General features: G+C 46.2%; 1 protein-coding gene across 4 annotated transcripts in view; it reads left to right on the plus strand.

Moving 5' to 3' along the window:
• The window catches only part of bcas3 (BCAS3 microtubule associated cell migration factor), a 212,175-nt gene that overhangs the window by 63,768 nt on the left and 124,833 nt on the right, over window positions 1-23,574 (plus strand). For 3 of the 4 annotated variants that reach the window (XM_030381777.1, XM_030381780.1, XM_030381781.1), the window contains exons 16-23: window positions 10-160; window positions 6,121-6,165; window positions 11,988-12,112; window positions 12,202-12,367; window positions 12,581-12,681; window positions 19,097-19,197; window positions 22,473-22,669; window positions 23,075-23,172. In XM_030381777.1, coding sequence (XP_030237637.1) covers window positions 10-160; window positions 6,121-6,165; window positions 11,988-12,112; window positions 12,202-12,367; window positions 12,581-12,681; window positions 19,097-19,197; window positions 22,473-22,669; window positions 23,075-23,172 — 984 coding nt within the window. The remainder of the gene's footprint in view (window positions 1-9; window positions 161-6,120; window positions 6,166-11,987; window positions 12,113-12,201; window positions 12,368-12,580; window positions 12,682-19,096; window positions 19,198-22,472; window positions 22,670-23,074; window positions 23,173-23,574) is intronic. The other variant, XM_030381779.1, reaches the window with a different exon arrangement.

Below are 23,574 nucleotides of genomic sequence, written 5' to 3' on the forward strand. Positions count from 1 at the left end.
CTGTTGCAGCCAAGCTAAGCAGCCAGGAGTCCTACAACAACTTCACTAACAACCACATGGGGAACCCCCGGCTGTCCCCGCTGCCCAGCCTCACCATGGTGCTCCCCCTGGCCCAGATCAAGCAGCCCATGACCCTGGGCACCATCACCAAACGCACCGGGTAAGGCCTCAGTTTTACACACATGTTGAAATCATTTACATTCATAATAAGCATACACCATAACGTTCTGAAAGTCTAATGCGATTGGCCAAAATCAATCCATCTGTTTTATTTTAATCAAGGGACAGACACTTTGGGTTGCATTTAGCTTTATTTAGAACGTCCTCTTCTTCCTCTAAAAAGGGCTGATGGATATGTTTGAGTCGTGTTAGAGTCCATGGACCCTTGCTTCTGCTCCACTAGTTGTGTTGTGTTCAGCGGGCTATGGAAACTGCGGCTTGGCATTTCTTCTGGTGCACCTTTTAGGCTGATGTGTGTGCATCGCCTTTGTCTCAGCTAACCGCTCCTTTTGCATAAACTCTTGAAGCAAAAATCCTCACACGCACACACCCATGCGACTTTTTCCATCAAGATGATTTGCGTGTCGGCAATGGAGTGATTTTGTGAGAAAAAATAATCAACAAGAAAATGAGCATGTGATTGTTTTCACTGGTATATTGAGGTTGTGCGTACATGATGCCCTTCAACCCACAGTGATACCCAAGCTCCTCTCTGGCTGTGCGTGGCTTTCGGTTTAAACAACATGATCTTCATCACACATTTAAATCATGTCGTTTTAGGGACACTATGGAGCATCATCATCAGCAGCAACAACTGCACCGGGATTTACATACAGGTGGCTTTAAAAATACGGGCAGGTTTTAATAGTTTCATTTAAATGTTATTTTCCTGTGCGGGTTTGAATGGGAAATGCTATAATGATCCAAGCAGGCAGCAAAGGGAATTATTTACCTGTGATATTTGATAAGTGAGCTCTGGGTATAACAACAGAGAGCTGACACCAGGTGATCTATGTGTCTTGAAACTGGATGCGGTTTTGCCTATATATGAATACCATGATCTTATGTATGGACGATTACCCAAACATAATCCCTCCTGTGTATACACACGGACGTACGGACAAACGGACACACACACACGCATGAATATAGATATATCCATTAATTATTTGTGAGTATATATTTATGTATGTTTATATTATATAATATAAATTATATAAAGTATATATTTTCTATTCAAACTACTATATAATATGGAGGCCACATTTAAATTGGTTGGTAGGCCTGTCTCACCGCACGTCTGTCTGTCTGTGTCAGTTTGTCCACCCTAGGGGAGGGCATCAGCATTAACTCATCAGGACATGCAGCTGTGCTGCCCGGTTTTGTCCCCCCCCCCCCTCGCAGCCACACACACACACACACACACACACACACACACACACACACACACACACACACACACACACACAGCCGACTCTTCGGCTCTTCGCGAACGCTTGGTAGAAAACACGCACACACACACACAAGCATCCACTCACAGTGAAGGCAGGTTGGGCCCCCAGAGTGAGGGGTGATATCTATGCTTTCACGCTGTACTTGCACAGGAGTACCCAGGCACCATCTGCCTGTCTGCACAGCCAGCCTGCATGTGTGTGTGTGTGCTTGTGTGTGTGTGTGTGTGTGTGTGTGTGTGTGTGTGTGTGTGTGTGTGTGTGTGTGTGTGTGTGTGTGTGTGTGTGTGTGTGTCTGTGTGGGCATCAAGCAGCTGTATTTACACCTGTATGAGCAGATCGCTGTTGGCAGGGCGGCAGAGGAGAACACCAGCTGCTTAACCTACATTCTCATACCAGGCTGTCTGCTGTGGGCCTGCGTTTCATGACACATACGCATTTATGCACAAGCATTATTCAAGGGTGCTTCAATTTTGTTATCTGATTTTTTTTTTATGCAATAATAATAATACTTTTTTGTTTCATGTGTTCTCCGATTCTTTTCATATTTTATTTTGTAAAAGTCCAATAACAACAATATCCACACACTGTGCTGTGGAAGGAGAGAAAAAAAAAGTGTGTTTGTTAATACCTATCTATAATATCGAATAAAGTTTCATCTAAATTTCTTCAGATCCTTACCCTGAAATATAACACATAATATGTTGGTTGGCTGTCTCTAAAAGGAAATGAAGGGAAAAAAATCCCTAAAGCAGCATTTGCTGCTTATCTCCTGACAACCTCCCACAGCATGGCCTCCTTCCTCCTCCTGCTCCTCCTCCTGTCTAGGGTTAGGTCAGGGGAGGGGGGACCCTAGCCAGGCTTCTGTCAGCCCTCAGAGTTGCTCACTACTGACAGGACAGCAGAGGGGGTGTCAGGGTGACCTATGACCCCACTGTTTTCTCCCCACATTTCATTTCCTGTCTGGCCAAATTCTGCCAAAGGTTTTGAATTGGAAGGACATATGAAAAAAAGAATTGTGCACCAACAAAAGGGATGGCTCCTGAAATGTTTCCCCGTTGTGTAAAAAAAATTATGTTTACGCATAGACACACACATTTTCACAAGGTTGCAAGGCTGAGTCAAAATTGTGATGCAAGTCACCTCGGCATGCCTCACACCTCCAGACAAACACACACAAACACAAACGTACACATACCTACTTCATGAAATAACGCATTACGACTCTTCTCAAAATCCCACTGATGACATTTTTCCATCAAATGCTGATTGAGATTACGCACAAAAGCAGCTAAACAAGGGAGAGAATGAGCTAGTCCCCTACGACCTGCCACAGATGGGCCAACAGATTACTGTAATACATGAGGAGCGGCCCAGCTCCTATGGCTAACCCATTGTCTCATAGAGCCTTAATGGAAACGCCCATTAAAGAGGGGCTGTTAGGAACACTATAGGCAGGTTGTGGCTTTAGCCGGATGTGCAGTGACATACTGTAGCCTGCGTGGCCTCTATCACCGCTAAAACTTGTCGCACGCACCAGCCTAGTGCTAAACCATTTGCACAAATCACCCTCTAACTCCCTCTCCCCTCCCGCTTCTAATGGCCCCGGCGGAGCAGCTATTAGGGCCGATTGGTTAAGAGATGGATGTGTGAGCCATTATTGTGCCGGAGTGGGGTCGTTGCCCTGCGAGGTCGATTTGTGATTTGCTGCTCTTTCTCGCCATCTTGCTCTGTTCTGTGTCTGTCTCTGCTGCTTGGAGCTGTTCTCACCACACGTTGAGTTTGCTTTTCTTTGTTTTGAAGGGTAGCTATTGTGCAACATGAAAGCATGAATGGGGACGGTTAGGAAATATTCTTACGCTTTATTGCTTTTGTATATTTCTTTATTTTTTTAACCTTTATTTTTTCCAGATTAAACATTAAGAATAGTTTCTTATTTACAATATTGATCTGGTCTAAAAGGCCCCACCAGGAATAGAGGTACAAATAACAAATACACTAGCATGACTCATTTAGACAAATATAAAACGCACAGCCTATGTACAGAAAGAAAATAGACAGGCAAATGCACTAAAACTAGTCAGGGGACGTGCATAAAGATGTGTACAGGGTCTAAAAAATAAGAGACAACATAAAAAGGGAAAGGGGGTGAGAAAGGGGTGGGTGTGTGTGCATGTGCGCATGCGTGCGCGTGTGTATGTGTATGCAAGCAGATGCGTGTGTCTGGGTGAAAATGATAACAATAAAGATGTGTCAATGTTATATTGTGTGTGAAGGGTTTATGCAAGCGAGAAACGGCGGAATCAAAAGGAGCAGGGGGGGTCTACTAAGACATAGTTGAGTTTCTGCTTGAAGGCAGACTGTGATGTAAAAGCTGTAAGTTTGAGGGTGTCTTGAATGGTGTTCCAGTCAAAAGCTGCTGCAAAATTAAATGAGTTTCGGCCGAAGTTAGTCCTGGAGTGTCGGTTGATGAGTTTGATGAGCTCAGATGATCTTGTGCGGTAAGTGCTTCTAGAAAGATGGAGAAGGGAGGAAAGGTTAGATGCCCAGGAGTGTCTTATAAATAAACTGGGGCCAATGTCGGAGTCGGCGGGTTTGGAGGGAGGGCCAGTCCACCAGTTTGAGAAGTTCACAGTGGTGTATATTAAAGGGAGCATTGGTGGCGAAGCGGATAGCTGAATGGTGAAGAATGTCCAGTTTGTGTTTCGCTGTTTTTGAAGCCATTTTACAGATCGTATCACCATGGTCAAAGATGGGCAGGATGGTCATTTTTACAAGTGTAAGTCTAGCAGAGTGTGTGAAGGACGCTTTGCTACGGAAGTGGAAGGTCAATCTGTCTTTCACTTTAATCTGAATATTATTAGTATGGGTGGAGAATGAAAGGGAAGAGTCCAGCCAAAGCCCTAGATATTTATAGGATATGGTTGTTTTGTTGCTCATGTTTTTATTTTACACCAATTAAATCTAATCTGTGTATGAAAAGCATGCTTTATACTTTTGCATTCAGGTTAAATAATCAGATCTTCAAAAATGTAATTGCAAATTTTGGAATTGGATGTGAATTCTGGATTTCGATGTTAACCCGGATGTGAATGAATGACATGAATGCATCCAACTGCTTGCTGTCCACATGCCCCCCGCTGACCTCCTGCATCTGCTCATGAAGAGTTCGTCAGGTTAATCCCCAAAAAGTGAAACTCCCCATCTTCAAAGAACCCCATCGTTTTCACCTAAATAGCTCCTTTTTTATTTTCCGTTCCCTCTTACATTTAAAACTTGATTCTTATCACCTAGAGAGATCCTGATGCATCCAACGCAAAGAAGACAGCGTTCCTGAGGAGTGCTTCGCTTGGCTGTGTATCCTGTGGTGGGGCTGTGGGAGGGGGGGGGGGGGCAGAGTTCAGTCTCATTGGACCCTTTATTGCTCTTAGGAAACGGCTTTATTTACGGTCAACTGTTTACGAAGATCACTCACTATCTCTGCATGTGCGGAATAAACACAGGAACACACTCCCAGTCCCAAATGCTTTGTAAACTCTCTGGACACACGCAGGCTCAATGACACACACACACACACACACACACACACACACACACACACACACACACACACACACACACACACACACACACACTCTAGATTGTCCCGGCGGCATATGGCCTTGATGTATGTGTTACGATAATCACAGGGAACGCACTGCCCACATTCTTGCTTCACAGCACTGGAGGATTAAGCCACTATGAAACCAGTTTCAATACACATTGGAGCTGGAAGTGTCCGTGTCTGACCGCAAATGTGTCAAGATACTGGGTTGATTTAGATTTATATCAATACCTATTGATGTCAATGTATTGAAAACATACATTTGAATGGGAAGTACAATGTAATGCCAACAGGATTCAGTCTTATTATTACTGTAATTAAAAATGTATTCAAATCAATTGCCACAGAGCCTCTCAATGCTTCTCGTGCATCTAAATCCCCTTGCACCCCAATACTGCTCACAAGGAAGATACGTGTGACATGCTGCAATGCAGTTAAAAATACCTGGAAAAAACAATCCAGACAAAACTTCCCATGTAAACGTTACTGCTAAGCAAGCTTTCACCATCATGTGAAAATATATATATATATATTTAACAATGTAAGCTTTTCCAAGGAGATGCAGAACTGAAGATCCTCCGTTATGCCCTCCTTCAAAAAAAAAAAAAAGATGATGCATGAAAGATGTCTTAAGAACACCCCCCCCCCCCCCCCCCAGTCATGCTGCATCTGCCAAAAGTATGGTATCACACTTTAACATGGAGCTGGATGGCTTCAATCGCACAGCCATCCCCTCAAGGTTTTCAAATCCATCTTAGCCCACCGACACTCCGCTTCCTGCTCGATATGCGCTGTGCTCTTTAAACAGACATGTCCAAAAAAAAAAAGACATGTGAAAAGTGTGTTTGCTCAAGTGTGCTCCTTCTAATAATGGTTTTTCCATCTATTGCTGTGTGTGTGTGTGTGTGTGTGTGTGTGTGTGTGTGTGTGTGTGTGTGTGTGTGTGTGTGTGTGTGTGTGTGTGTGTGTGTGTGTGTGTGTGTGTGTGTGTGTGTGTGTGTGTGTCTCTCTCTCTCCCCTCCACCACGGCCCCCTTCCCCTCTCCTCTCTCTCTCTCCCACGAAGACCCTACCTCTTTGGGGCGGGATGCTTTGCCATTAAAACTCCATGGTGAGTTGGTCTCAACCCCTCCTTGTCCCCCCCCCCCCCCCCCCCCCCCCCCCCCCCCCCCCCCCCCCTCTCTCCCCCCACACCCCCCACTTACCCAGAAGCATGCGTCTGTCTACTGTACACCCGTCGCTACATGACTGTCTCTCTCATTTGTCTCTCTGTTTATTTGGGTCCCTTCAGCCATAAGTGTACCCCATATTTTGAACCCGCTGTGAATGTCAATTTTTTTGTTTTCCTTAACCCCCCTACTTTGTTCCTTGTATTCTTACTTTTTTGTTTTCGTGCTGGGATGACACATTTGTACTGCTTCAGCGGCGGAGAAGCATCCAGTGTCGTATGTGTTTCCAAACCACAGCGATGATTTGCTGGAATTCCCTGAAAGTCTGTTTGATTTGATATATTCTGCATGGCAACACCTCACATCCCCTGAATAATGGATCCCAACACGCAGCCTGCAGGCCGCTTCGTGGGCGGTGGCGGGGGTGGCACGTTTGGAAAATGACACTTCTCATCCGTCCCACCAGGCTCTTTCGCTTTACCAGTCTTATTTAAGAATAACAACTCCGTCTCCCCATTTTTTTTTTTCAATTTGCTAAGACCTACATGTTTTCCCAGGAGAAACAATTTTGTAAACAAAAACAGACATGCTGTTCTCTTTTTGTCAATGGCTTCTTTGGTTACACGTTGGGCGAGTCCAATGTGCCAGCGGGACTTGTTGTTGTTGTTATTGTTATTAGTGTACGATTACTTTAGCATCAGCCTTGTTCGTGTACAGCTCCCATCAATGTTGTTTTCAAACAATTTTTTCTTTTAACTAATGCCTTGGGTATGACACATTTGCTCAATCATTGTTGAATAGGAGCGTGTCTTCGCCCGCTTCTCCTACCGCAGAATAATATTCTGCAAAGTAAAAATGTTACGGTCAAAGCAGTAACATGTCTGCATGTGATGTGAGTAATTACTAACTTTGTGTTTCGGATTTCTATGCTCTCTCCAGTGGTTGTTGTGCCTTTTTTACTAGGTTTTGCAGCATTCTACCTTTTTCATGTAGCTACTTATATTTTGATTGTATTCTTTGAGCGCTCTACAGCTCAAATTCCCTTTTGCTTTAAAAGCATTTGCTAGATGGCTCAATGTAACTGTCCATATTTATCACATTATTTCATGAAGGTTTGACCCGAATTGAAATAACATATAAGATATTATTTGGTATTTCTGTATTTATTTCCTTCCTTTGTGTCTGGCTTCATACCATGGAATTAGAAACTAGCTGTAAATTCCACAAACAGAGGGCTCTCATCCATCTAGTGTCAGCAAGCAAGTCAGAGGAAGAACGTTACTCCTTCATTGCTTGATTGGTTTAATCCATTGGTCATGCCTTATTGCAAGCATCATCAGGGAATGTCATTTGGCTGCAATTGATTATCTGTATCTTCTTTGCTATATAACATATGTTTTCTGTTAACACACCTCAAGGGCAATTTATTTTTCAAGCAACTAGTGTTTAATGTGAGATTGTGTTACGGCAGCCTTAGTTTGGATGTGTGTTCCCCTGGCCACACTACATGCAAAGCTCTGAATGCGTGTGGAGCCAGTGAGATGATTGAGTGGCTTGGTGAAGTGAACTTTTCTCTCTCTCTCTCTCTCTCTCTCTCTCTCTCTCTCTCTCTCTCTCTCTCTCTCTCTCTCTCTCTCTCAGTCCTCCCCTGTCGTCCAAACTCACTTTAGAAAATGAATAGCATGTGGTGCCTTCCCCGAGTTTTGGGTTTCCTCTTTTGTTGTGGCGAGTCACTCATGGCTTTTAATTGAAGCTTTTTCCTCTCTTTCTCTTTCTCTCGCGCTCTCTCTCCCTCTTTCTCTTTTCCCTTAGTGTTTTCAGATAGTATGTCTTTCAAAGCTACACACATTGGAAATCTTGGCCCTTACAATAACTACCTTCCGCTCGATCGTGAGATAGATACAGACATTGATAGGGTTTGCCTAATGACATGCCTTGGGACTTCTACGACAGTCCATTTTTTAAGTTTTGCCTCGACAATAGGCTGAGATGTCCAGCCATAACACTGAGTTAAGAAGGCCTTTCCTTAACAAAGACTTATTTTTTTATATTTGTTTTGCATCGGCCAGACTGTTGGATTGTTTGTAAAATAGCTTTAGCGATTCAGATTTGAACCTGGTGTTGCTAACTTGGCTGCAAAGTAGGTGGAGTGGAATTTGGGAAATAAGGCAAAGGTCCGTGTCTGTTTGGCATACAGGCCCTGTTGTGTGCCGGAGGTTCAGTAGTGGTTGTCATTAAGGCCGTCTGTTTGCCGCAGCCCCAAGGCCGCCTCTGTTTCGCAGGAGCCGCCGCAACATAATAAATGTGACGTTGAAGGATGTGTCCTCCACATGACTGCCTGAAGGCTTGCTCTCTCTCTCTCTCTGTCTCTCTCTGTCTCTCTCTCTCTCTCTTTCTCTTCCTCTGTTTCCCTCTGTCTCTCTGTCTCTCTCTCTTCCCCCCCTCCCCCTTCCCCTTCCTATGAGCATTCCGGTCACAGTCTGGCTTCCTCCGTTGGCTTCTTATTTGATATATTTATATTTACTCATACCATCGAGCATCGAGCATTAGTGCACATTAACTGTTTGTCGCCGGATGGCCACATGGAGCAGGCTGGAACGCTATTGGTGGACTGTGAGGGCCAACCGACTCCCCCGCTCCCCACCTCACCCCCACCGGCTGCCAATGGCGCCTTGTGTTAGTCCCCGACGATGTAATGTGGAGGGACTTTGGTGGATGATGTTGCAGATTGAGTTATGCCCTTGAGGAAAAGCTATTAGCTCCGTCAAGAGTCGTCATTTGTTAAATGAAAAGTGGAAATGACATGCGAGCAGCCCTTTCAGTAAATTGTAGTTAACAGAGAAAATGGAGGCTGCTCGGCACAAAAGGGAAACGCTGCGGAGGGAAGCGAATGATGGAGAACAGGGGAGAGGGAAAAAAAGAGCGTTGGCTGCTGTTTGAGAAACATCCATCTCCCCACTCTCGCTTCTCACTCGGTATATTTATTTTTCGGTCATTTATTGATATTGGGTTACGTTTTTTTTTTCTGTAGGTTACTGATGTTTTCCAACACTACCCCTTCCCCCCCCAGACCACTAGGAACACCACCTCCCCCTCTAAAAGGACTCCTGCTTCCCATTTGGAGGGAGAAGCATTTAGGAACTCGTCTGCTGCCGCTGCAGCCCGCCGCGAGGCCAAAAACCTCAACACTTTCTACCCACTTCAAGCGAGGCAGAGAGGAAAAGGCTGATTTAAAAAGCAGATAAACAAACCTTGGCGGTCACTCCACTTTGGCGGGGCGGGGGGGAGGTGAGGGAGCCGAGTGGGGCCACTCTGCCTGGCGCCGCCGGCTGGCCCAGCACTAGCACCGCCACTCTTCAAAGAGGCCCCACAGATACAGCTCATCAGCTGTGGAGACTTAATATAGGCTGCTGTCACATTGGGTGCGTGTGTGTGTGGGTGAGTGTGTCTGAGTGTGGGTGTGGGTGTGTGTCTCTCTCCCTCTCTTTGTGCATATGGGTATGCATGCAAGGTCTGTAATTGTACTAATATCTTGGGGCATTGGTCTATATGGCTCCAAACTCTTAATCTCCCCATTTGCTGCGCCACAAAGTCGTTTATATCCTCATTTGTCATTGGTTCCAGCTTAAAAATAACATTTTGGAAACACTGTTATTTGATGCCGCGTGGTGCGGACTGTAGATCTTCGTCCCAAGAAAAACACAAGCGATATTGAAGGATGTAATATACATATTCGCCTTATAGTGCACACATTTGTGTGGTTGTTTTTTAAGCTTAGATGCCCTGACCCTTAGAAAACCTTAATGAACCCCACCATGGAACCGGATTTTTGTTTCCTTGGGGAAGTGAAAGTGCAGAACATAGTGTGTGTGTGTGTGAGACCAAGCAGTGTTTAAATCCTTCCCCATAGTGGACCCCTTTCCTCGTCACACAGCACATAGCTGGGGCTCACTTCATTCACAATTTAGCATGAATGGATATTTAAAACATGGTCAAATCCAATCAATTAAATATTTTGAGGATCTCAGGATCTCATCGACAAGATGGTCTCGATCATCCACATAACATATCTTGTTCATTCATTGAAGTACATTTGGATGGACACAGGGTTAGAGATCTTACAGATGGAGGTGGAGAAAAATAAAGTGAAACTGAAAGGGAAAGGCGAAAGATAAGGAAACTTTTTCCAATGTGGATTCGCTGCCTTATCTTCTGGATGCCGGCTGACACACCTAAAGGCCCCAGGAAGAGGACGAGGCACTGAGCAGGGTGTCAGCCAATGCAATATCCTGACGATAATATTAACTCCATCTTCATGTTCCTCCATACACACAACTCATTAAAGTTTATTCACAAGCCCCAGATTCAACAATATCAAGTACATGCTGCTAAACACTGTGTGTGTGTGTGTGTGTGTGTGTGTGTGTGTGTGTGTGTGTGTGTGTGTGTGTGTGTGTGTGTGTGTGTGTGTGTGTGTGTGTGTGTGTGTGTGTGTGTGTGAGGCCGTGTTTTCTTTAAATTAACCTTGACTTGCCTCTAAAACACCCCACTCTCTCATCCTGCGTTTATAACGTTAACAAAGTGTCTACCCGAAGACATAAATTCTCGTATTTACAGACTAATTTACGAGCCGCTGACAGTCAGAAAAGGGAAGGCTAAAGAGCAACAGTCCAGCCCAGCAACCCCAGCCATTCAACTTCCATTAGTGGGATGGCTAGACCTGGTAAGGACAGTTCTGCAGAAGGTAGAGTTGCCTTGGTTTTGCTATGGTTGGGTTAATTACGCTACAGCTAGCCTATAGGATACAGTCTAGTAGTCTATCTTTTGTTGTCTGTTGAAAATTTGTTGTCTGTTTGACAATTTACTTTTCTCCTTTCTCTTCATCACTAACGGATGTGAACAAGTTCCCCACACAAGTGTGGTTAACTGTAGGTCAAGGTTAAGCATCCCTTTGGGATAGCGCAACACAACCCTCAGGGTTAGGGGCTACCTTCTGCATGTGTTGTCTGAAATGCACTGTTGGATTTTGCTGTCCAGGTTGATTACGAGGCCAGGGAACAACATGTGAACCTACGTTTTGATCACTTCCATATGATCAGCGGAGAGGGGCGTAGTGGGGGTACTTCAGCTGAACTGAACCCCCCTTCTGCATCCTCTTCCCCACAAGCGGTTCTGACATGGCGAATAATCCAATAGCTCCTCATGAATGCTCTCCATTGGTTAAGTCAAAGTGATGCAACTGGCGGAAATGGCTTATTGAACGCTGCAGTCATAGGATTTTATTAAAGGAGCCATAATGCTATTGGTATTTACTCCTGTATGGACCAAATGATCCCTATGTGTGGGTTCATGCATGTGGGGCACCCCCACATGCATATACTGAACATGAATATACTGTGACAGCAAGAAAAGCAAGGCATCACACCTTTATTATCAGTACTACATATATGTAAGTACTTCTATGTTATTAGATATGATGTATCGGCCTTTCAATGATAATCTCCTGAAATATTTTTCAAGTATGTACAAGGAAACTTCACCCTCCTGCTGAGATTTTTATTTGCAAACCTTTTTTTTTCCTGTTTTATCTATTCTCGCATGCGTAGCAATTGTTGCTTTTTGTTGTTCACAGACGTGCTGTTGTCCTGTCTGTGTATTTGTCGTCTTCAGAAGGGGCTGCAATGTGGATTTGAATGTTCACCTTCAACTCGTCATAATTTTGTCACTCCTCACTAGTCTTATTTGTCCTCTCTTCCCCATGAAGCAAAAGCAAGCCGGCGCCACAGATCTCACCCAGCAAGTCCAGCGGAGGGGAGTTCTTCGTTGCCACCGTCTTTGCCTCGTCGCGCTCCTGGTTCATCACTCATCCCAACATGAAGAGGGAGAAAGGTGAGGCAAAACCTTTGTCCGCTGGATCATGAAGCTTTCACCAGTTTTCTATTGAAGTGCTAAAGTCTTCCCCCAAAAAACTTGAACAGACCAATCCAGGCAGTCGGTGGTCGACTCGCTGTACATCCTCAGTTGCTACGGCAACTTGGTGGAGCATGTCCTGGAGCCTCGTCCCATCAGCACAGCGCAGAAGATCAGCGACGAGACGCCTCTGGAGCTGAACAGCTGTCCCAGGGCCTGCTGGACATTGTGCAGGTGAGCGTATCTGTCCAAGCCCTTCCATGATCCTTCATTCCCCCTACCCCCCTCCTTTCCCCTCCCCCCCGGGGCCCCATATATGCCCCCTGTGATGACATGTTTTTTGTTGGTAAATGCACACACCGGAGGGGGGTCCATCTGAGACGCAGCACGGTTACATGCACTTGGCCCTCTGATATGCTATACGTTTGTTCCCCCTCTGCTGAGCAGGACCCCACAGTGGAACGAGCTGCAGCCCCCGTTCAACACCAACCATCCCCTGGTGCTGGCGTCCGACCTGGTGCAGTACTACCAGTATCTCCTCGTCGGCCGTAAGTGCTCTTAAAGTCCTCCCACCCACCCCCCCAGCCCCTGCTGTTTCATCTATATAGGTTAGAGTGTACCTTATATGTCTGGGAAACAGTGGGTTGCGTTTACGTTTTTATTGTGAGCTTTGACCACTACTCTTCCAAATCCAAAGGCACTATGCGTCACCTGGTTAGTGCGGATGTTGTATGGATAGTCTTGCACATTCCTTGTTGCAACTTTTATTTTTCATCTTTTTTTCATACAGTTCTCAAATAATGATTTACATGAAACCTTCAAGAACAACATGACCCCGACTACCTATTGAAACATTTAATATCCAACCCATTACTGCTACATACACATAGATGTGCATACAGTATTTGCTTTTTTTATGTATTTGCATTGCACAAAATGTCTCAACGTCAATATAGAGCTTGGGCATCTCTTGGGGTGTATTATTCTGTATTTGTGTTTGTGTGTACATGTTCCCATATGCATGCACTTATTTATTCATATCGGAGAATGTTTGGCCTTGCACATACTCCTATCCCCATGTATTCTCTTCTGAATGCACCATTAGTCAGGAACACGCCCCCCTCCCATTGCCCTATTGATTTCTTATGTCACCTCTGATCTGAAAGGTAGTCCTCAGCCTGTTATTGGTGCCTCATGCTGAGCCGAGAGCCTTTAGAAGTACCCCTAGCATCCTTTCTCGGAGGCTGGAGAGATACAACAGATAGCTATCAGTGTCTCCATTCAATGCTGCACCTTTTAAATTCAACTCTAATTTTTGGATGGCCTGTTCCTGGACAATGCTTACGGACACTGCGCTTAGGCCAATTAGCTGATGCCCTCAACCTTCTCTAATTCAATAACAAGTATGAAGAGCACAAAGCACTTTATTGGACATCTCAAAGGCTTGTCTGTCAGGCCCGCAGAGTGCACATGGATGGCCACACACATTATGAATCTAACCGCAGGAATAACCCCCTTGATTTTTGCACTCGTCACATAATTATAAACACACCAAAAAGTCTGTAATTAGCTCGTGTGTATGCTTCGGGCCGAGCGGTTGCCAAGTTCTCCCCGATCCCCTAGCACACTGAGGCTCCCTTCCCCAGCGCTCCAAGTGTAACTGGTAGGATATTTCCTCAAACCATTGCTAATGGTCCCCCCCTCTAGTGCCCAACCCAATGAGGACGCGTTGGTGTGATGCGTCCGGGCGTTACCGTATCGCCGCGTCCTCATCGCCAAAGTAGGCCGAGGAACTGGGCGTATAATCGCAGATTCATTGCATTAATACATATATCCAATTAGTGTTAGCCAAACAACACTGTCTTTACCCCCCCGCAAACGGATGATCCGTGAGGAACCACCGCAGGATCCAGGCGTCCCATGCATAATTGTTCAGCTCTCCACACACACAGCCTTGAACCACTGCCATTTCCCCTCTGGCCCACGTCCTACACCGCACCACCACCACCACCACCACCACCACCACCGCCCACTGAGCTCTGTTGTGTGGCACCTTCCGTCTGTGCTTTGGAGCCCAGCGAGGGACATTCTTTATTTCTGGTTTTCTCGCTCCCTGCCTCTGTCTCTCTTCATCACTTTTCCACTCTGTTTTCCCCCCCAAGTCCAGTAGAAAACAAAGATCATTCAGCAGAGAGTGGCTCGGTGGCACTTTGGGCCATGTATTATTATTCCACGAGCGGGTTCCTGTCCGATCGGGTCTGTCATTGAACCTATGCAGATGAGAGTCAATGCAGGGCGTGTACACACGCACTCTCGCAACAACTATTAAGCCTGGATAGAAGCTCGGAAAGAAGGCGAAACGTAGGAATAACTCAAGCCATGGAGAGGTGCTGGTAAATGGAAACCCCCTCTATCGGACAATGCTCTTCTCTCCATTCTTCACGTTCTCACTGACTCACCCTAGCTGTGTGTCAAACAAGCCGCCATGCCTGACCCCCCATGTATAAGTAGCCTGGAAACATCCAGCACAAGAAAAGCTAGTCGCAGCTGATGGACAGTCCATGATCTCCAGTCTCGCCAATCCATATTGGATGACCCGGTCTGATTAAAAATGCAGCATGTGGAGGGGGCGGGAGGGGAAGTGTGTGTGTGTGTGTGTGTGTGTGTGTGTGTGTGTGTGTGTGTGTGTGTGTGTGTGTGTGTGTGTGTGTGTGTGTGTGTGGGGATGGGTGTAGGGGTGGGGTGGGGTGGGGTGGTCAGGCCAGCCGGAAACCTTGAGGATGGGGGGCGATAAAGAGGCAACGGTGGCGCCACTTCATGGCCCCTATCTACACCTGTCCATCTGGCCCCTGGCCGCTGGCACCGCCCGGGTCCCCTGCAGCAGCACTGCGGCTCCTCCAGGCGCTGGCCCCGGGAGATAAGAAGAGGCAGAGTGATACGCACACGCACACAGCCTGCAGATTGCCAAGCAGACGCACACAGGATATTTTGTAGGCCTGATATCCACTCTCGCACATAGACACACGCACACAAACAGACAAACGCACACGTGCATACACTCACACATACACATACACACGTACACATGCACGCACGCACACACAAACACACACACGCACACACACACACACGCACACACACGCACACACACGCACGCACGCACGCACGCATGCACGCACGCACGCACGCACGCACGCACACACATACACACACACACACACACACACACACACACACACACACACACACACACACACACACACACACACAGAGCTCCCCCTGCCCACACCAGGTTTTTTTCTGTTGCTCCCGATATGTGTTACTTTCACAACGTTCATCTGCTGGTCAGTTTTTTCCCAGACTCTGAATTATTCGAGTGTATAATGAGCCTTTGCTTTCCTTTCCCTCCCAATGTGTCGGGAGGGGAGAAAAAAAAGTACTCCTCTAATCCCTAGAATAATATTTGCACTGCTCTTGATGAATGTGTGGTTTTCTAACGCACCCATTGGCCAAGTCCAGTCTTTCAATTCACCCTTCTGGGGTGTTTCTGTGGTTATTTACTTTCCCGTCTGCAATACGTGTTCAGACACCCGCAGAGTTGCTCTGTAGCAAACAACTTTGAGCCTAAGTGAATAATTTACTACCTGTATTGCTGGCTGGCTCCTTGAAGCCTGGCGAGTGGTGATGGTGATGATGGCTGTGAGGCTTATTTTGGACCTCACCTCCTCTCATGCCTCTCACATAATGCACCGACTGTGCAGACTGCTCGGCTGGCGGCCCCGGGCCCCTTCCCCCTGGGTCTGCGACGACTAGCCTGCCTGCAACGACTAGCCACGGCCATCCTGTCAATAGCACTAATGAGAGAGAGAGAGAGAGAGAGAGAGAGAGAGAGAGAGAGAGAGAGAGAGAGAGAGAGAGAGAGAGAGAGAGAGAGAGAGAGAGAGAGAGAGAGAGAGAGAGAGAGAGAGAGAGAGAGAGAGAGAGAGGGCCCGCTCAGCATCAGGAATTGAGGTAAAGCGAAACTGTGGCGCCGTTGGCCCGGATCAGTAATCAAAGAGAAAGAGGGAGGGAGAGAGAGAGAGGGGGAGAGAAAAGAGGGGGTAAGTGGAGTGGCCGACTGAATGGAGAGGCTGCCAATCAAACAGAGTCTCAGATGATACGTAACGTCTCAAGCTGTGCCAGGCGGCCGGCGGGCCAGGGCCTGTCTGTCACACTGTCCCTGGAAAGAGGAAGCTGTAAGTGAGAGCGCGGGAGTGAGGGAAAGTGAGTAGCGAGAGTGAAGCAGAGGGCAAGGTGACCGGCCAAAGGGGAACAGGAGCGGCCGGGAGGCGTCAACAGCAGGTGGTAGGAAACTGAGTAGGATCGAGATCGGGTTTGACACCACTGAGAACCGTGCACAGGTAAAAATATGTCCTGTCCGCTTGTTTTTTGGGGTTTTTTCAACCGTGTTCTCTGGTCTACAGATTTTAAATCAATTTTTTGAACTATGATCTATATGGCCCTGGCTTGTTTATCAAGTCAGACAATAATCAACATGCTACAATACAAGGGTTTGATCCATTAGACACAATGTTTGAAAATAATGAACGGCCTATGAGTCAAAAGTGTCTGATCAGTTTGACACAAAGAATCATATACGACCTGTGTGTGTGTTGGTGTCTGTGTGTATGTGAAAATGAAATGCAGAAAATGACTTGACCCTTAGCTTAGCTTACTACCTCTGGCCCATGAAGCCACCCCTACCCTTCTGCCCAGCCTACTCACTTCTGCACCCCCCCCCCACCCCACCCTCCTCTGGAAACCCGATCCAGCTGGCCAACCAACTGCTTCGGAGCATCAATAATTAATTAGGGAACAGCTATTGGCCCCAAGGGTAAGAGAGCAAGAGAAGAAGAGACTGAAAGAAGGATTGTGTGTGTGTGTGTGTGTGTGTGTGTGTGTGTGTGTGTGTGTGTGTGTGTGTGGGTGTGTGGGTGTGTGGGTGTGTCTGTGTGTGTTGGGAGTTAGGTGGGTGGGTGATTTGGTTTAATAAGTAACACAACACAGGCTCTGTTCTTTCACCCCTCAGACGGCCCGAGTGCTATCAGCGGAACCCCCCTTTCACTCCTCTCTCTCACCCCGTCACCCTGTCTCTCCCCTCCCTTCTTTCCCATTGAAGATCACGCCACCGCTTTTTCTATTTATATATGTTTTGTCTTTCTTTCCCGCTCGTTGCCTTTTTCCTTTGTCAGGTCTTGGTCATCTCACTTTTCAATCGCTGAGTGTGGTATTTTACAGAAGAGTAACCTGTGTGTGTATCTTCGATCAATATGGACATCACCAGGGAAAGACCAGACTCAGGATCAGCCACCCGGGCCTAGCCTTCACTGCTATAAACACCTGCAATTCGTGCATTGCTCTGGCCAAATGGCAAAATCTTGTTCGGGGCTGCGAGAGGATGTGTGGCAGAAGGCAGAAGGCAGCAGCGCCTTGTGTGGCCCAGATGCACTAAACCTTTGACAACTTTATTAGTCATTCCAGGGCGTTAAACAAACCCCCTCCCCGAGGTGGCGAGAGGGAGACGATTCTACACATTAAGGCCTCATTCTACACGCCTGCTCATTCAAGCCTGCGAGTGTCCCATCTGTCTGAGCTTGCTGCTCTCTTGCAGCGCTCTCTCTCTCTCTACTCCTCACTCTGCCCCACACCCTCCCCCGATACTGCTGATGGGCACTCACGCACGCACACATATGAACACACACACACACACACACACACTCAGAAGCACAGCCTGACACACATGTTCTCGCTCACTCGAACTTACACATGCTCTTTCACACACTCTGGCACGCATATGCCCACATGTCCTTTTGCTCTGCCCCTGCCCTGTGTCGAAGGTGTGGGAGAGTTGAACATTAGGACAAATGATTATTTTATAGCCGTTTTTTCCTTTGTCCCATTTTTTTACATTGGATTTTTGAATTCTCCCTCAGAAAAAACAACAACTAATGCCATGTTAATCGTGTTTCTCTCCTCATATATGTGTAGCCCAAATAAGGAAAGATTACCAATGTGAGAAACTAAAGATTATTGAAATGTACAGTAAATAAAATATACATTTATTTGATGCATATCTTGGTGTTACTTATGTACTTCCATGTTGAAGTAGGGTCATCACCTACATCATTGGTTAAACATTTTTGTGAACAGAAAACGATTTTGGACTAAAAACATTGAAACTAATCATAAACATGCATTTACAGGACTGGGTAATTACTGTTCTGGACGATTTAGTGATTATTTATTGTCTCACATTGTAATGTCCTCTAATGACAATCCAGTGGCTTTGCTAAAGATTATGATTACAATTAGCTTTGAAATGGCAGATATTATGTCCATTTTGTATCCTGAACCCCGTAAAACTAGAACTATCCTCTTCATTAGTGGACATAGTATAAAGACTGTACACACACAAGCAATGGCTCTTGAGAATAGACAGGCCGTCGCTTGCTGATGGGCCAATGTTTTCTTGTTTTCAATGAGCTTTGGTTATTTATTGCTTGTGGCGTAGCAATATAAAGTTAGTGAATACAATTCAAGCCATGTTATAAAGTACACATAGTTGGATGGAACTGTACTCCGATAATCAAACTTTGGCCATTTATTTTCCACTCACCTTAAACAGTGACACAGACAATACGAGAGTTCATCTATTTACACACTTGGATACATTTGCAATGCAAACGCTTTCTAATCGGTTATTTAATTCCCTCTTTGCTAACACTATTTGCATGCCCGCCTGTGTGTGTGTGTGTGTGTGTGTGTGTGTGTGTGTGTGTGTGTGTGTGTGTGTGTGTGTGTGTGTGTGTGTGTGTGTGTGTGTGTATGTGTGTGTGTGTGTGTGTGTTGCACGGCTTTGTTGTGTATTCTAAAGTAAGGCTGCTTGTTTTATGTGGTCATTCTGACCTGTCAATCTGTCTACAGTGGTTCCGCCTGGCAGCCCGGGGCCTATCGCACGTCACGAGTCCTACGACAGTCTGTCCTCAGAGCCCAGCGGGCCTGAGAACGAAGAGTGGCTCTCGCAGGTAAGACCCACTCTGTCCACCTGCCTGTTGAATATACAGTGTGTGCGGAAAGGCCGACCCACTGTGGGGGGAACCCTACCATCCATCCCACTGTTGCGTGGAGAAGCCCATGTGTGCGCCCCTGTGTGTCTGAACAATCGTCTCACTACCACAGGGCCCCGCTGTCATCCCATCGCAGACCGCTGTGTCGCGTATCGCAGTGTTTCCCAAACTTTCTTTCTGGGGACCCATTTTTTTTTAAATTACAAACCATCAAGACCCAATTCACAATAGGCCTTATCCATAAAAACGTGAGAAGAACAAATTTGTGCATAAACATTCCTGAACGTTTTTACTGCCAATTCCGCATCCCCTTATGTATTAACTTAAACCAGCCATTTCGAAGAGATACATCACAACTTTGTTTTATGCACTTATTGAAAACATAATACACATATTAAATACTCGGCCCTAAATGAATAAATGCATTTAAGCAGTTCACATCTCCTTGTTGTTATTTCCTCTAACAATATACATGAGCCTTTCAACTAGATCCAATGTTATAAGTACAATTATCAGAACAATACAAACATTCAGTACTATCAAAAACATGCTTCTTGTTGAAAGTTTTTTTAATACTAATGTGTAAAAAAAATAAATAATAATAATAATAATTTAAATTTATTTGAAAAAAAATGTTAAACAACTTTTCATATCCACCTAGTCGTTTTTATCCACGGGTGTTTATGAGCACCGCACTACAAACATGGCCGCCATACCATCACACAACCGTTGTGTGCCATTGTGACGCCTGATGAGGCGACACAGGAAGAGGATTCGAGTTTGTTTCGCAGCATATTAACCCAGTATCGTTGTACTTTTCATGAGGAAACATGAACAATGAACAACAACTCATTCATCCGATACGACATTGGGAAGTAGTTAAAAAGTCCAAGTGTGACGTCATAGTGCGACGGCGTTCCTACATGCTGCATGCGGAGCGCAGGGCAACACATGGGGCTGGGAGCCGCTGTGCACACAAGGCCACAGTGGCTCTGTGTGTCAATGTGTCCCTGTGTGTTTGTTAGCTTACAGGACAGGCCGTGCTGTGCTCTGCTTCCTCAAGCCTCGGCGCGACCACAGAGGGGCCCATTCGTTGCTACCGTTGGGAGTTTTCAGTTTTTACCTACATTAACACATCACCATCTTGTGATCAATGTCTTTGGAATCTTTAGAAAAATATTTACCGGTGTGCGTAATCATTGTTGTTTTTACCAATGTAGAGACGTACCATTGGCCGGATTCACACTAGTTCTTAAGAGGTTTGCTAAGAATTGATTCCACAAAGTTCCTAAGAAGTCCTGGCGCTTAAAAAATAGTAAATCATTCCTGTGATGATTAATTGTTTTTGGCCTTACAAAAGACAATCTTTGCATAGATATTTACAGAACTTGTATTGGAATGCAAATGAAAATGTTCTCTTTGCGTACAAATGATTCTGCTTAATGTTTTTATGCGTCCCCCAAGCTCACAGAGTCTATGTGTCTACTCATCAAACCTACAGTTTGGGTCAAGTGAAACGGCTATCATGTCTTTGCTACAGCCATACACTGAGCCAGTGGAGATGAGATGTTTGTTTGCTCAGATGGAAAAGGGAAACTAATGGTGGAGTCAAAAGTACTTGGGCGGCCAAGAAGTTCCCCTCCCTTTGAATGAATACCGAACTAGCTGTCAGTGCAAAGTGGAGGCGTGATGTCACGGGCCTTGCCTGTCCACAGCAATGGGGGATGAGAGGGGGTGCTGGGAGGGAGATCAGGCTAGAACATCTGCACCCATCCACTCTGATGCAGATAGAGCACCCTGGCAGCTGTTCAGCTGTGGGGATGGGCGCGATGACTGGCAGTGGTGTTAACTGTCGGTGCAGACACACACGCATGCACCCACACATGCGCACGCACATATGCACACATATGTGCACACACGCTTGCGCACACACACACACACACACACACACACGCACGCTTGCGCACACACACACACAAACACAAACACACACACACACACACACACACACACACACACACACACACACACACACACATACTCGCCCACCCACATATAGACACACATACCCAGACTCTGGCACACCAAACATATACAGTGACAGCCCTCCTCCCTCCCCCCATGTCCTCAAATACACAGCTGTTCCAGACAAATACACACAAACACACACGCACACACGCACACACACACACTGGACACTGATTAAGGGAGCATTAACTGTCCGATTATTGGGGGGGGGGGGATTAAGCCTGGCAGCCAGATCGGAGGGGACACTGAGATGAGAGATAGGTGGAGGTGAGAGATAAAGGTGTTAATGCATCACCGAATAATGAGATGTGAACACTCAAGCCCACACCATGCGCGCTACGCAAAGGGCTGGAGGGAGTGGAGCAGGCGGGGTTGGCATGGGAGAGTGGTGAAGAGTTATAGGACATAACATGAAGAGAGTCGGAGATGGGGAGCAGGAGAGTTTAAACCCCAAGAGAAAAGGAGATGGGATAAGAGAGGGATAGGATAGGATAGTCCCCCTCCTCACCCTTCTGTCTCCCGCTCTCAACACACACACGCAACCTCACGCACATGTCTCACACACACACACACACACACACACACTACATGCATACATGTAGAAGACATTGAATTACTCTGACATCATCACCACCCGGACCTTGAGTAGCGAAAGGAGCACGCTTTTAGTTGGTTGCTATGCCAACTGACTTAATGCTTGTGTGGTGTTGGACGTGGGCCGGTTGGCAGCAGCCGTGTGTGTACAAACACTAAACTGCTTTGTCAGTAGGCTTTGGGCTTTTAAATAAGTGCTAATGTATTAGGAAGGCTGTTAAGACATCACTGTGGTATGCGCAGTTCAAAGTCCATATGAATATATGATAAGAGACACGGTTCTTACCATCGTTTTTGTGGGGGGGGAGCCAATGGTGAAAACCAACCAAATGAATTGGTACTCTATACTGTTGATCCCTATTGGAAAGTTTTGTCCTTTTTAAGGCAATTTTACTGTTAAGTTTACCGTCAAAAGTGTAAGAGGCAACATGTCTTGCATAACTTTCCTTACGGATCAATGCAGCAATTGTGTAAAAATTATGTATGATCTCATTCCCTCATCACATCGGAAAGTTTTTTGAATTGAATTCATATGAATAGCATGAATATTGACTCCTATTGTGCTCCTGATCCATCCATAACGTGTGGCCTCTCTCTCTCTCTGCATCCAGGTGGAGATCGTGACCCATACGGGTCCCCACCGACGCCTCTGGATGGGGCCCCAGTTCCAGTTCAAAACCATCCAGCCGTCGGGCCAGACCACCGTCATCTCCTCGTCCTCCTCGGTGCTGCAGGCCCACGGCCCCGCCCACGTGCAGCAGCCCCTCCTGGACTTCGACACGGACGACCTGGATGTGCACAGCCTCAGGTACCCGCCGCAGCACCTTACAAAGCCCCCTGAGGTGCGCCGACTCAGCACTAAGCCAAATAAGAAGCGCTTTATTAGGACGTGTATCTGCAGTCACTGTAAGTCACGTTTTGGTTAAAACGTGGGTTATAATGACAGAATGCACGACTCTACAGGCAGAGGTAGGCTGTGGACTTTTTGGGATCGAACCCAGTACCTTTTGCTTGGGAGTCCCAACACCCATCTACCCTGCCCCCTTCATCCTGAGCAGTAGTTCTCTTCGGAATTTTAAGTTGAGAAGGAGATGCATGTGTGTTGACGATGCTTAATAGTTGTATTGCTTAAAACACGGATGGCATGCAATCCAACTAAAGCATATCAAGTGTTCATATTAAGTGTGTGTGTGTATGTGTGTGGGTTCCATAGGATCCAGCCAGTGCGTTCTGAGCCCATGAGCATGCCCGGCTCCTCAAGACTAGTGGCAGAACGTAGAACGCAGCCCAACCTCATGGACGCTGGTTCAGGTAAGATACGGGGGCTTCGCCTACTCTTTACTGCCTGACTGCTGGTCTTATTTCTCACATCCTTCTACTGTACCAGAGACAGCATTTCCCTGCTGGGAGTCTCCCGCTGTCAATCCTTACCACATTGTTTTTTACATTATTCACTTTAAACCTGCACTATGTACCTTTTGCCATTAGCAGCCTCTGGTGGCTTGAGGTGTAGCTACAGTTCTACCGTTTTCAGATGGCAGTTCATATCGACTTGGAATGGGGTTTGGGGGCGCAGTATTAGACCATAATTAGGAGAAAGAGGTTGCATTGACGGGTATGGGTATGTTTTATTTTTGAGAAACGCTGTAGTTCAGATATGTTTTTACTACTGTGTATATGGCTGCTGTACATAGTCCAGATTTATGTTTGCTT

The sequence above is a fragment of the Gadus morhua genome, chromosome 16 (genome assembly GCF_902167405.1).
Source record: "Gadus morhua chromosome 16, gadMor3.0, whole genome shotgun sequence".
Classification (NCBI taxonomy): domain Eukaryota; kingdom Metazoa; phylum Chordata; class Actinopteri; order Gadiformes; family Gadidae; genus Gadus; species Gadus morhua.